Consider the following 13,364-nt stretch of genomic DNA (forward strand, 5'->3'; position numbering starts at 1 on the left):
ACAGTGATTACATGAGGACTAAGGAAGGAATCAGTAAGTTGAGTGAAAATTATTAACTAGTGCTGGAATTAGCTCTTATTACCAGGCAGAAAGAAATAGTGCTTGTGGCTTGGCTGTTTAATTATTTTTTGATCTTATTTTCTACATAAGCTAATGACATAATTGCTAAATAAACAAAAGGGAAAGGATCAGAACATCCTGTGAGCACAGATGGAGCTTACAATGTTCACACATTTTTAAGATATTAAATTAATTTAATTTTAGCAAGAGTGTCATCAATCTCTGAGATGAATAGGTATTTTTTGCATGCTCATTGAGGCACATGGAAGGCTGTGGTATGAGTACAAGTTTTGGTCTGTTAACAAACTTCAGCTACATTGACAAGCAAACTTTCTTGTGTAAGGTGCATGTATTTTATGGTTGGCTTTTCGCAAATATTAAAATGAATATTATATGTGTTGTGTTAGAAAGTAATGCTGTATTAATTCTCTTAAGTACTGTATTAAATATTGTTTTAAGTTATAAAAAATGTTAAAATAGAAACTATGCTATGTTAGGATACTTTTTTTAAAGAAAGGACTCGCAGCAAGATAGTAGCCACAGGACACCTAAATCTTTCAGAGAAAAAGAATTTATTGCCCTCTTTTCAGAAGAAACAAACTTCTTCCTGTCTCGAAGGTGCTGTTAGGATTCAGAGGAAGAAATTGACGATGACCAGACAGAATCCTGTATTTGAATGAAATTTATGCATCATGTATGAGGTGTATGAATATGCAACAGGCTATTGTTTTTAAGGGTTAATCCTTTGTTAATGTGTGTCCTTTTTCGGGCTCATGCTGCCCAGAAAAAGGTACCCGGACGTCCGTAACTCTTTGTCTCTATTGTCTCATATTGTCCTAATTCAATTTGTCCAAATTATTATTACTCTAATTGTATTACTATTTTTATAACAATTTTTATTGCTATTAAACTTTTAAAATTTTAAAAACAAGTGATTGGTGTTTTTCACATTTCTGTTCTGTTAGGGAAATTTCTTATTCTGACAGGGCCTCACCACCCTCACAGCAGAGAATTCCTTCTGCACATAGCCTTGAAAACCCCAGTTATGGAATTAAAACCAGAGAATTAGGCATTTTCAACACAGTTTTGCAACAGGAATTTGGGGGTACAGGTCTGTTACAGCCTCCTTGGGCACAATTAGAGCCTTTAGTTATCTGCCTAGTAAGATTTAAAGCGAGGCGCTTCAAAGGGAGGGGGAACTGCTGATGGGAAAAAAGCTGCAACTGAGCTAAATATTGTTAACCAAACACCAGAATAAACCATGCTGAAGGACCTGGAAGTTTTTACACTTCGGCTTTAAGATATTAAAAGCTAAAAAAAAAAAAAAAAAAAAAAAAAAAAAGGGAGAGAGAGAAGGATTGGAAGTGGAAGAGGAGGAGGGAGGCGCTGTGGGTGTTGGCGCTGTGACTCGCTGAGGGGAGCCGGCTGTGTGCAGCGCCGGGCTGCCCTGCCCTGCTCTCCCGGCAGGTTACTGTGCCCAGGTGGCCTGTGCCACTGCTGTCCCGGGTGGCCTGTGCCACTGCTGTCACTGCTGTCACGGCCTCACAGCACCGCGCCTCATGCACGATGCCCCGGCCACCCCCGCCAGCCCCGCCGTGCCGTCTGTAGAGCCGCCCAAGGTAACGCCGCCGTCTATGCTTGCTTCTATCTATCTATCTATCTATCTATCTATCTACTTATTTATTTAAATGTTTCCTCACTGTAGTGTTTTGCATCTCTAACACTTCTATCGCCAATACGTTTTCAGAGCACCAAATGCTTAATACGCGGGTTAGCCAGGTCGCTTTCTGCTGCTGTGCTTCACACAGACCCGCAGCTGGGCGCTCTTGCCTCTCAGGGGTTTCCAGTGAGAGGAGCCGCTCCCATGCCCGATCCCAGACCGGGACCCAGCGGACAGACCCGCCGCCCACCCTGCTGGGGGTTTGAGCGGAACTGCCGCGATTTGGGAGCAGATTCTGGTGGCAATCCGCATTTGTGATCGCAAGCTGCGCGGAACCTCGGCGGCGGGGCGGCTGTTTCCCGGGCGGCGGGAGGTTCGGCTCCGCAGCGCGTCCGGGGCGCTCCCGGAAGCCGGCCGGGAATTGGGAGCGGCGGGAGCGGCTCTCCCGGCCCGTCAGCCGGCAGGGAATTGGGAGCGGCTGGCCCGGCCTGGCTCGGAACCCAGCAGCCCCCAGGGAATTGGGAGCGGCTCTCCCGGCCCGGCAGCCGGCAGGGAATTGGGAGCGGCTGTCCCGGCCCAGCTCGGAACCCAGCAGCCCCCAGGGAATTGAGAGCGGCTCTCCCGGCCCGGCAGCCGGCAGGGAATTGGGAGCAGCTGCCCCGGCGTAGCTCTGAACCCAGCAGCCGGCAGGGAATTGGGAGCGGTTGTCCCGGCCCAGCTCCAGCTCCCAGCAGCCCCCAGGGAATTGGGAGCGGCTGTCCCGGCCTGGCTCCTGAACCCAGAAGCCCCCAGAGAACTGAGAGCGGCTGGCCCGGCCCGGCAGCCGGCCGGGAATCGGGAGCGGCTGTCCTGCCCCGGCTCCTGAACCCAGCAGCCCCCAGGGAATTGGGAGCAGCTGTCCTGTCCCGGCCCGGCTCCTGAACCCAGCAGCCGGCCGGGAATTGGGAGCGGCTGTCCCGGCCCGGTTCGTGAACTCAGCAGCCCTCGGGGAATTGGGAGCGGCTGTCCCGGCCCGGTTCGTGAACTCAGCAGCCCTCGGGGAATTGGGAGCGGCTGGCCCGGCTTGGCTCCTGCTCCCGGCGTTGTTCGTGGTTCTCCTCAGCGGGAACTGGCGGGCTCGGGACCGGGCATTCCTTTAGGGTCGAACGTTTTAGGCTGTTTTCAGCTAGCAAAGTGTCTGGGAACACTCGCTTTGTGAATCAGCCCGGTCACCCGGAGCTCCAGCCGGTGAACAGAGCTGTTATTTCACCGATAAGCCCGGAGTGTGTCGGGCAGGAAAGATGCGAGGTTAGAAGCTGATCCGATGTCCCCTCGTTGTGCTGGGAGTAAGGAGCCAGCTCGCATCCCGGCTGCCGGGCATCCCTGGACCACAGTGGGCTCCCAGCTCCAGGGGAAGCCAGGTTGGCAAGCGGCTGTCCACACCTGCGGTCAGGCCCGGAGGGTGTCCCGGAGCGGCAGGCAGCGCTCGGAGCACCGGGAGATGTGACCTGCATCCCCCATCGCAGCCATTCCTCGGTGGGATCGCTGCTCCCGCTGCGCCTTCCAGGAATAACTTTGGGAGCTGAAAGGAAACAGCAAGGCCTGAAATGTTGGTATTGACAGCAGCCTGTGGTGAGATGTTCTTATTAAATGTGGGGATTTTAATAAAATTATAATAATATTAATAAAGCTTTCCTGAATGGGGTTATAAAATAAGAACTATCTTTTCCACAAAAATAAGTTGCGCTTCCTTCCCGCCTTGTTTTTTCATTGTGCATTTTTTGTTTTGCACTTTTGTTTTTGCCTTTTGCACTTGTAATGTTCCCGTGTATGAAGGGGACATGTTTTGGCGTGATTATGGAGACGCTGGGGTGGTGACCTTGGTGATCCAGAAGGTTTCTGTCAGCCTGTGTGATTTGGAAGTGCTTTGCCTTAAACAGGTTATTGTCCTGATTTTTGGATGTGCTAATGACAACAGGTGGGGCACCTCAGGGAAGGGAGTACAGAGAAAATAAATATTACAACAAGAAAAGATTTTTCTGCCTTAAAAAACACCCTGAATGAATTTACTGAAGACATCTGTGGGGTTTTTTGTTTGGGTTTGTTTTGGTTTTTTGTGGGTTTTAAATTTTCTTGGAGGGGCCTTGGGATGGTTTGTTTTTTGTTTGTGTTTTTTGGTTTGGTTTGGGATTTTTTGGGATTTTGTTAGTCAAATCATCTCCAAACTTGGAGTTTCTTGCTTCCAAATTAGTTTCCAGCACATGAATGAGAGAGCTGGCAACTACCTTAGGAGCCCTAGGCTCTGGCACAATGTTTATTTGGGAGATTAGGGACTGCAGTTTGCCATCACCATCACCAAAAACTCTGTCTCAAAGCCAACCAAAAATTACATCCTCATCAAAAAAATAAACCCTTGTAATGAAATTTGGGGGTTTCTAAGTAATGACCCCATAGCCAGTTCTCCTGCCAGGACAGAGTCTTTGTTGTACTTCAGACATAAGGCATAGTAGATGATACAGAAATAAGTTATTTTTTTTCTCAGCAAGTATTTTAGATAAAATCTCTCATACCCTGCAGTCTGGTCCTGTAGCCAGAGGGCTTTTTGTGAGCAGGAAATAAAATCAAGCAACTCATTAATTGACTTGAAATGACTTGTAGTTTTAGGGGTGTGATAAATTTTATCCTGAATTTAGACACAAGTATTTTTTAGCTGCATCTCTGTTATCTCAGGCCTGTGGCATTTGGAAGCTCAACTGGAGTGTGCTGGATTTGCACACTTCTCCTTTGGCAGGTTTGTTTCCATCAGTGCCTGGCTTCACTGGGATGTGACACATGAAGCCTTGATATTAAAACACTTGGTTTAAGGAATAAAGAGAAAGAAAATCAACAGTAATTCATCTGGTTTTGGTTTTGGCTTTTTCTAAGGTAGAAGCATTAATAATTATTTTGCTTTTCTTTTTATTCAGGGCTCAGAGATGGATTCACCAGAAGGGGCCACCATTAGAAATGAACAGAAAAACAGGTAACTTTTATTAGAGTTGATACAAAGCTGTCTCTTAATGAAAATCTGAAATCACAGTGGGAATAAACTACTGAATATTGAATACAAGAACAACATCATGGCAGAAAACTTGAAATTATCCCAGGAGCTAGTTCCTTCACTGATCTACTACTTCATGCTCACTCAGTTTGTTTATGAGGAGTAAACAATGAGAGGAAAGAATTTGGGCTAAATGTAGCAGGAAGGCATGGAGGTATCAAACATATTTTATTTGTAGGCACTAGCTGGCAACCATACCTGCATGTTTATTGCTTTGCCTGAGGCCATTTCAAGTTGACCATTATAGTTTGACCTGCATAGTTTCAAATGATTGTGAAATAAGATGTGTTAATCGTCTTTATTACCATGTTGCCAGGAACTGAAAATCTGTAAAGGCAGTTTGGAAAGTCAGGGGAGTTCTGGGTTTCTGTACTGCTGAAATCCTTGTTTGTACAGAGTGATTTTGCTGTATGCATTTTCACTTATTTGCTGAGTAATCATGAAAGGCAGATTTTCCTCACATTCCTCTGTGCTGGTTTCTGCAGAGACTGTGGATGTAACACCAACACTCCTCTGAGAGGGATCTGTGGGTAGTAATGTCAAAACAGTGAGTTGGATGAACCCTTGAGCTGAACCAGCATGATTGCCATGTTCACATATCCTACAGTGATCAGAAATGAGAATAAAATAGTCAACTTTTTCCCTGAAAAAAAACCAAAAATTTGTTTTCTTGGTTTAGCGTGACTTGTCCCTTTGAAATAGTTGTACTTCCTCTCTATCACATATGTGTTAGTTCAGTCATTGGTCAATCTTTTGCCTTCCTTTTTCAAAATTTCATTGGAAATGGTGTTTGGCTTGCCCTGGAAATTGGCAATTACCAATTTGGATGTCAGAGATAGTGGTGATTTGAAGTTGCAGCCTTTTTTTGGCTGGCATTAACCATGCACATTTATTTCTCTGAAATGGCAAAAAGGCATCAAGGCTGTTTGTTGGTTTGGGGGAGGCCATGAGCTTCTGTGGCTGGAATAGAGGAGAATGGAATGGAGAACTGTGTTCCTGCAGGTTTGTTGGTGTTTTGGAGACACTTTAATGGCTCAGGTGAACTTCTGGAGTCAGTCCCTGAGTTCTTCATGCGCTGTGAGCAATGAACGCTTTTGTTTTCTGTGTTTAAGGAAATTCCTAAAAAGTCTGATAAGAAAGCAGCCTCGGGACCTTCTGCTGGTGATAGGGACGGGGGTGAGCGCTGCAGTGGCCCCTGGAATCCCAGCACTGTGCTCCTGGAGGAGCTGCATCGAGGCTGTGCTTGGAGCAGCTGAGCAGCTGGAGGTGCTGCACCCTGGGGACGTCGCTGAATTCCGTAAGAAAGTGGCCAAAGAGAGGGACCTGCTTGTGGTGGCACATGATCTCATCAGGAAGATGTCACCAGTGAGTATGTTTGTTACCTCTGTTCATTTCTAAGCCTACTATGTGCTTTTGTCCTAAGGGAAAATTACTTCCAAAAGTTGATTTTTTAAATGGTGAAATAGAAATTTTGTGAATAATCATATTATTGTAAATGCAGAGCCACTGACGAAGGAAGGAAGGAACGATGAGGGGGACTCCGTCTTATCAGAAGGCTAATTTATTACTTTATTATATTATATTATATTATATTATATTAAAAAATACTATGCTATACTAAAGAATACAGAAAGGATGCTTAATGAATGCTAAAAAGATAATAATGAAAAGTCGTGACCCTTTCCAGAGTCCTGACACAGCTTGGCCCTAATTGGCCCTAATGAGTCAAAACAACTCACCCCAGAATCCAATGAAACAATCACCTGTGGGTAAATGATCTTCAAACACATTTTACATCAGCACAACACAGGAGAAGCAAATCAGATAAGATTTGTTTTTCTTTTCTCTGAGGTTTCTCACTGCCTTTCAGCTTCCCAGGAGAAAAACCCTTGGTGAAGGAATCATGTTCAGGGAATGTGAATGTCACAGCACATTTTACATTTTGGGGAGACTAAAAAAATCCCTGAGTTTTAGTATAAGTTAGCATTCATCAGAATTAATGCAAACAAGAGTGCTGACTATTAAATATTTGCTGTAGTGTTTTTGAGATTGAAAGAGGAATTTCTAGATCTGTGGCTATAACTGGAGAGACCCTGTAAGTACAGATAGCTGCTGATGGCCTTGGGGCCACACATTGTCAATCACCAGTGCAGATCATACTGCCCTGAGGACAGCCCATGCATGCCCAGTCTCACTCATCCATCTGAGTTTCCAGAGGTTTTCAGTGTTAAGACCTTTGCCAAGTCTTCCTTCTAGTTTAAATAATCTGGGTGACAGACATAGTGCTAAATGTAGGCTGGGGTGAGCCTCTCAACAGCTCTAGTGTGACAATAAGTCTGCATGTGTTCATAGCAGATTTAATCATATAAAGTTTTATCAGCCAGGAATGAAAACACAGAAATTGCTGTCCTCCCCCAATCCCTCTTTATACTATATCTCAGGGATATTCAGGATATACTGAATAGCTGAATACTGATAAAATACTGGTGTGTGAATCCAGGGTGATTTAATTTTAGTGTTGTTCTACTGTGCTTGTATTACAAGCTCTCTTGAGAAACCCAGACAACTGTTCCTCTCTTCTTTCCTCAGCGTACCGGGGACACCAAGCCCAACTTCTTTCAGGATTGCCTCATGGAGGTGTTTGATAATTTGGAGCATCACATTCAGAACCCTGTGGTTCTGCTGTCCATCCTGAGGTTAATGGAGAGAGGCACAATGGTTCTGACTACGAACTATGATAACCTGCTTGAAATATTTGGTCAGCAACAGGGTAAACCCATGGAATCTTTAGACCTTAAAGATAAGGATAAGGTATGATGAGAGCTGTAAAATTATTAGACTTAATTTGTGACAAGTTGGCACATAAGCTGCACTGAAAGATGTTTTTCTGTTTAAAGAGTCAAGACTAAAAGTTGTTGTTGCATGTCTTATGTTAATGATAATTGTCTATGTCTTTGTTAATTGTTGCATGCATTGTTTTATGTCTATAAGTTACAGCTGATGCCCAGACATTTCTTTTACATATCTCTTTATTCTAAATAATCTGGTAACAGTTACCAAGGAGAATTTCAGTGATATGTTATGTTTATCAACCAGTTCCCTGCCATTTACTGGAAAAAAACACACATTATTTAACTTGTTTAAAGTCATTGTTAAAATGCCAAATAGAATTTCACCTGGCTGGTAGTTAATTTGCTGTTCATACCTTTCTGTCAGTGCTGCTGGAACTTGCTCCTTGGTTGACTGGCTGTTTAACCCAAAAAGCCAGAGACAGCTGCAGTGTCAGCCATCACCTCTTTGTAATTACTAATTACACAGCTCACTTTAAATCCTAACAATCTCTTGCTGTAGGAAAGTGCTAAAGGAGTTGGTTTTGCTTTAAGTGGTTTATGAGTCAGTTCAGCTGTATAGTTTTGCAGATTCATGGTGAGTGTGGTGTATAATAATAAAAGGATGTATCTTGCATGATGTGCTTTAGGTTCTTCAGTGGGCAAGGGGCCATGTAAAATATGGAGTTCTTCATATTCATGGCTTATATACAGATCCCTGTGGAATGGTGCTCGATCCCTCAGGATATAAAGATGTTACTCAAGATCCTGAAGTCATGGTTTGTATGACTCTTAAAATTTTGACTATGTTTTGCCAAACAGTTTTCTTGTAATCACTGCAGACAAGATATCTAAGGTTCTGTGGGATCATATAAATGAAATACTTGGCGACCAGAGGAACTATTCAGAATTATTCAGGAAGATGGCTCTGTTGCAAGGGCAGTCTGTGCCCTTGGCTGTGTAAATCACAGCCAAACCCCTCAGCTGGAGGTCACAGTTTGTGTTTATCTCTGCAAAGAACAGGAGCCTCAAAGTACTGGACAGCAGGACAAGGATTCATCATCATGTGATTGCTAGGTTTCTTAGGGGTTTAAACCAGTACCAGGACCCTGGACTTAATATGTTAGCTGTCATAGGAAGTCAAACATTTGGTCAGGAATACTCATTTTCCATATTTAGATGTTGATTCACAATATTATGTCACTCAATTCTTTCAATTTAAATTCCCTTGCTGGCAGCACTTACATGCCTATTTAAATTAAATGGAATGGCTTGGGTTGGAAGGGACCTTAAAGATCATCTTGTTCCTACTCCCATATTTGTATTATAAATTTGCCCTTTTTTGTGTAGGAACAATGGCTTTGAAATGTCACTTTGGCCTGGTCCTAAAACATTTGCTTTTTTCAGGTCACTAGTGAGGTTCTGCTCTGCTGAACCTTTTCTGGCTGATGTATTTTAAAAGTTCTGACCTTGGCTTTTGTCTGCTGAAGTAAATGTGGCTCTTCTTTCTTTCTGTTCCTTCACAGGAGGTTCTCCAGAACTTGTACAGAACCAAATCCTTTTTGTTTTTGGGCTGTGGAGAGACTCTGCGTGACCAGATATTCCAGGCTCTTTTTCTTTACACAGTAAAGAACAAAGTGGATCTAGAACATTACATGTTGGTGCTTAAAGAAAATGAAGACCACTTTTTTAAGCTGCAGGCAGATATGCTGCTGCATGGAATAAAAGTGGTGTCCTATGGGGACTGCTTCCAACAATTCCCTGAGTATGTCCAGGATCTGACTGCTCAAATCTGCAAACAGAGAAGTCCAGGTAATGTGATTTCATCAACAGCACAATCTGCAGCAGGTCCTGGGCAGTTTGCCCTGCCTGAACTCTGCAGCTGATCCAAGGCACTGACCTCATGTGCAGCTTTGTTGCTTGTGAGGGACATGTGGCCAAACTGTAACTAGATGGGTTTTTATGAAATCTGTGGATTTTGGAGGTCTGTGGATTCTTGCAAATTTAATCTTGAATTCTGGATTTGTGTCTTTGTTAGTATTTGGTAAAGATGTTCACTTAATATGTATTTATGATGTGAACTACTTGAGCTTATTGAGTATTACATTGTCAGAAATCTGACTTGTCAGGAAAAGAGATTAAGAGAATTGAGAGGATTAGCTGGTGGGATAAGCTGGTTGAGCCACAATATCTGACTGAGCATAGAATGGGAAATTTAATCACTGCATCCAGTAAGTGTTTGCCTTAGTACCCTTAGGGTTGTGAAGAGAAACAACAACTGTATGTCTAAGGAGAGAGATTTCTTTAATGCTTTCCAAGCAAGGACAGTTTAGTTTTGGTTTATCCAGAGAAAAGAGGAAAATAACTAAATGACCTTGGGAAGAATCACTGTTTGACAGCTCTTCTGTTTATCATTTCAGTGAAACTGTTTTGTCTAAAATTATTCCCAGTTGCTACATAGGAGGAACCTTTCCCTGAAAAGTGTGTGTCCAAATTAATATCCTGGCTTTTGTGACTTGATGAATATTCCAATTAGACTGCATTATGTTTTTCTTTGCATGAAGGCTAGAAAAAAGTAATTATCACACCACTGAGATTTTAGGAAGTTTCTCTGCAGTCTGATTTGCAGCAGACTTGTAAGAAGAGGGACCTTACTCAGATTTGAAAACCTTGTGACCTCATTTACAAGTCAAGATCCCAAACAAAACCATTTTCAGGTGAGCAGAAGTGCTCTGTACATCACCCAACTGTCAGTGTTTGGCTTTTTGTGCCTATTTACAAAGTCTATTCTAAAATGTAGCAGGGGGAGTTTGTTAAGAGAGTTATATCAAAGAAATAAGAAATGCAAAACCAAGATAAGCCTGATGCAGACTGGGGGCTACAGGAAAAGGAACACAGCAAACCACAAGCAGTCCAGGAATCCTGGAATGCCTTGAGGACCAGTTCCTAGGAGAGGTGAAAGAGCCCAGCAGAGAGGAGAGGCTCAGCTGCACCTGAGGTCAGGGTTGGCAGTGACGTGGGCTGGAGTAATCATGTCCTGGTGAAATTCTCAATCTGCTAAACCATGAATGAAGTTGCTTAGCCATATGATTTGAAAAATTCTGTTTCCCACTGACTGGAAAAGAGGAGACATAACCCTTACTTTTAAAAAGGGAAAAAAGGAAGACTTGGGGTATGTGGGTAAAAAAATGGGCTGGATGGTCACCAGGCTGGACAGGTTTAGAGCAGCCTGGGATAGTGGAAGGTGTCCCAGCCCCTGGCAGGAGGGTGGAACTGGATGTGCTTTAACATCCCTTCCAACCCAGACCATTCTGGGATTCTAAATACAACCTTGCTGCTTTGGGATGGTGCATAAAAGTGTAAAACCCTCCTGGATGCTCATGTGTGTTGGTGATGTCTCTTACACTTCTCTAGATGCTGACCGGGTGGACAGCACAACGCTCTTGGGTAAGTAATGTTTTTATTTTTACAGAAAGTTCCATTATCCTACCCACAGAAGAAAATGATTTCCAAAGTAATAAAGTAATTACTGTGCATTTAGCTCTGAAAGTTTGCTGAATGCTCTTTTTTACTCTCTGGTTTTCTTTCTTCCTAGCAGCAGGTAACTGATGGCCTTTTTAAATCCATCAAATGACAAATGACAGTACTTCATAGTACTCTGGTGAATGCTAGTAACTTTTTATATACATCTTCTGGAGCTTTTACATGCTAACATCAATGAGATTTTTGGCTTAGATTTCCAAATACATGTTTCTGTTCCTTAAGGGGGTCAGGAAGAGTGAATCTCAAGGGTGTGGTACTGAAGGTGATTTTACAGCTGAGTTGTTCAGGTTGCTTTGTGAGCTTTGTACCAGTTCTGTGAATAACCCAAGCAATAATACATTCCAATTGATGGAGAAGTAATAGTGAAACAACTTCAAAAGATGCCACTCCTGAGACATCTGTGCTGCAGCCAACGTCAGAATTGTACAGAAGTATCATTTGGTACTGCATTAAGGGCCTTGGGCAGTGCAGGAGGTGCAAACCCTGCTCTTCCCCAGTCAAAAATTGCACACAAGCTCGAAGACACTTGTGTGCAGGTGTAAAGCCGGAGATGAGTTTTGTAATTCCAGTGGGATTTTTAAACTTAACTTTCTCTCAACTAAATTCATAAATCTCAGTTTCGGTAAGTACAATTAAGCAGAAGAGAAACCAAAACCTTCAGTACAATTTATTCCAGTCCCTCTTAAACAGTCCTCCTTTACTAAACTTGTTAGCACCATCTTTAGGTAGTTTAGGCACCTGTTTACTTGTAGTTCAGAATAAACCAAGTAAAAAACTCAAGATTATTTAATGTAAAACCCCACAACCTTCTGCTTTTGAAGGAGTTTCTATTCCATTCACTTTACTCTCCAGTTATGCTATTTATGTACTTCCAACAGCAGCTTACACCAAGGATTTTTGCTGCAGACTTCAGGGCTGGTTCAAGTTAAGATCACTGGGCTAATCTATTTCAACCCTCCAGCTCAAACTGGGACCTCTGAATAAGGGATCCAGGTGTGAATTTTACAGGTGTTAAATTAGCTTTGCAAAAGGCAGCTGAATCCTGAGCTGAGTGCCTGTTGTTTGTGGCAGTACCAGAGATCAGTGTTGGGGGAGAGCTTGAGCCCAGACATTTAGCAGGGTTAATGTTACATGTAATTCAGAATCCAAAGATGAGAACCTTGGGGGGAAGCCAGGATTGTGTTTATCTTGCTAGCTGGTGCTTACAATAAAAAGTACACCAAGCACATGGCTATGGCAATAGTAATGTGTTTTTTTTTTCCCCTCTCTCACCCCAGGAACATCATGTGTGGACTGTGCTAAAAGGAAGTTAGGAGAAAGTGGCACTGATTCTCCTAAGAGGATCAAAGAGTCAGATATGCCCACTCTTGAATGAAAAAACTCCAGACACCAAAGGCCAACCCCAGAAGCTTTTTAACAGTAGGTGTTTAACATCTGCTGCATGGGAAGTTTTGAGCTGGTATTTTCATGATTTTAAGTGGAATAAAATTGTACATACTAGCTTTCTCTCTTCTAAAGCCATAAATGTGTTGTGTGTAAAGCTTGATAGTAAAATGAGTCACTCCCCTGGCACTGCCAGACCACTCAGGCACAACCTGCAGGGTCAGACAGAAGCAGATGCAACTTCTCTTTGCATCTAGGTGAAGCTACTTGGACCAAACTCTTCCCCAGGTGAAGCCACCCAACATTTGAATCTGTCAAAAGTGCCTTTGAAATAGAGGGGTTTCAGTTCTCCCATCTGCAGGTGGGTTCCTGGATTCTTGCAGGCTGCAGTCTCTGATCCCCAAGTCCTGAACATTTATGGAACCACAGCATGATGACCCACCTGCTTTCCACTTTTGGCATGAGGATTTGTTTTTTCCTTTGTCTGGTAAGGCACAGGATCAGCTGGGGAGGAAAGGCTGGAACTGCTGCATCTGCAGGGCCAAGACTGCAGGGCTGGCACTTCCTGACCTGTGCAAATGTTTTAAATATTGCTGCATCACAGGTGGTGCTGCCTTTGGTTCAGCAGCTCTTTACCCTCCTGTCACACAGCCACCTCCTGCAGCTGCTGGCAAGTGCTGCTTTGGGAAGTGCCCAGTCAGGCTCTTGTGGATCCTGATGATCAGCTCAGAACCTGTGCACCTGTTGTTTCAAGCCAAGCAAAATCCATCACTCTCACTGAGGTATTTATGACCTCATTAGGGTTTAAATA

At 43.5% G+C, this 13,364-nt stretch overlaps 1 protein-coding gene across 3 annotated transcripts; it reads left to right on the top strand.

Moving 5' to 3' along the window:
- The first annotated feature begins 1,447 nt into the window (after positions 1–1,447).
- Positions 1,448–12,670, top strand: FAM118A (family with sequence similarity 118 member A). Of its 3 annotated transcripts, XM_074538965.1 has the most exons (9): positions 1,448–1,552; positions 1,587–1,679; positions 4,666–4,721; positions 5,912–6,164; positions 7,389–7,610; positions 8,278–8,406; positions 9,154–9,439; positions 11,042–11,074; positions 12,448–12,670. In XM_074538965.1, exons 2-9 carry the CDS (start codon positions 1,620–1,622, stop codon positions 12,543–12,545), a joined length of 1,137 nt encoding a protein of 378 aa, XP_074395066.1. In that variant the 5' UTR covers positions 1,448–1,552; positions 1,587–1,619; the 3' UTR covers positions 12,546–12,670. The 3 variants fall into 3 exon arrangements, with proteins under 3 accessions (XP_074395066.1, XP_005482755.2, XP_005482756.2); XM_005482698.3 differs by lacking the exons at positions 1,448–1,552; positions 1,587–1,679 and adding an exon at positions 2,101–3,331; XM_005482699.3 differs by lacking the exons at positions 1,448–1,552; positions 1,587–1,679 and adding an exon at positions 2,101–3,308.
- The last annotated feature ends 694 nt before the right edge of the window (positions 12,671–13,364 follow it).

This window comes from Zonotrichia albicollis, chromosome 4, assembly GCF_047830755.1.
Source record: "Zonotrichia albicollis isolate bZonAlb1 chromosome 4, bZonAlb1.hap1, whole genome shotgun sequence".
In the NCBI taxonomy this organism is placed as follows: Eukaryota; Metazoa; Chordata; class Aves; order Passeriformes; family Passerellidae; genus Zonotrichia; species Zonotrichia albicollis.

Coding starts and splice junctions, on each gene's coding strand:
- FAM118A (XM_074538965.1), top strand. CDS start 1,620: ATGCACGATGCCCCGGCCACCCCCGCCAGCCCCGCCGTGCCGTCTGTA. Junction 4,722..5,911: donor AGAAATGAACAGAAAAACAG/GTAACTTTTATT, acceptor TCTGTGTTTAAG/GAAATTCCTAAAAAGTCTGA. Junction 6,165..7,388: donor TCATCAGGAAGATGTCACCA/GTGAGTATGTTT, acceptor TTCTTTCCTCAG/CGTACCGGGGACACCAAGCC.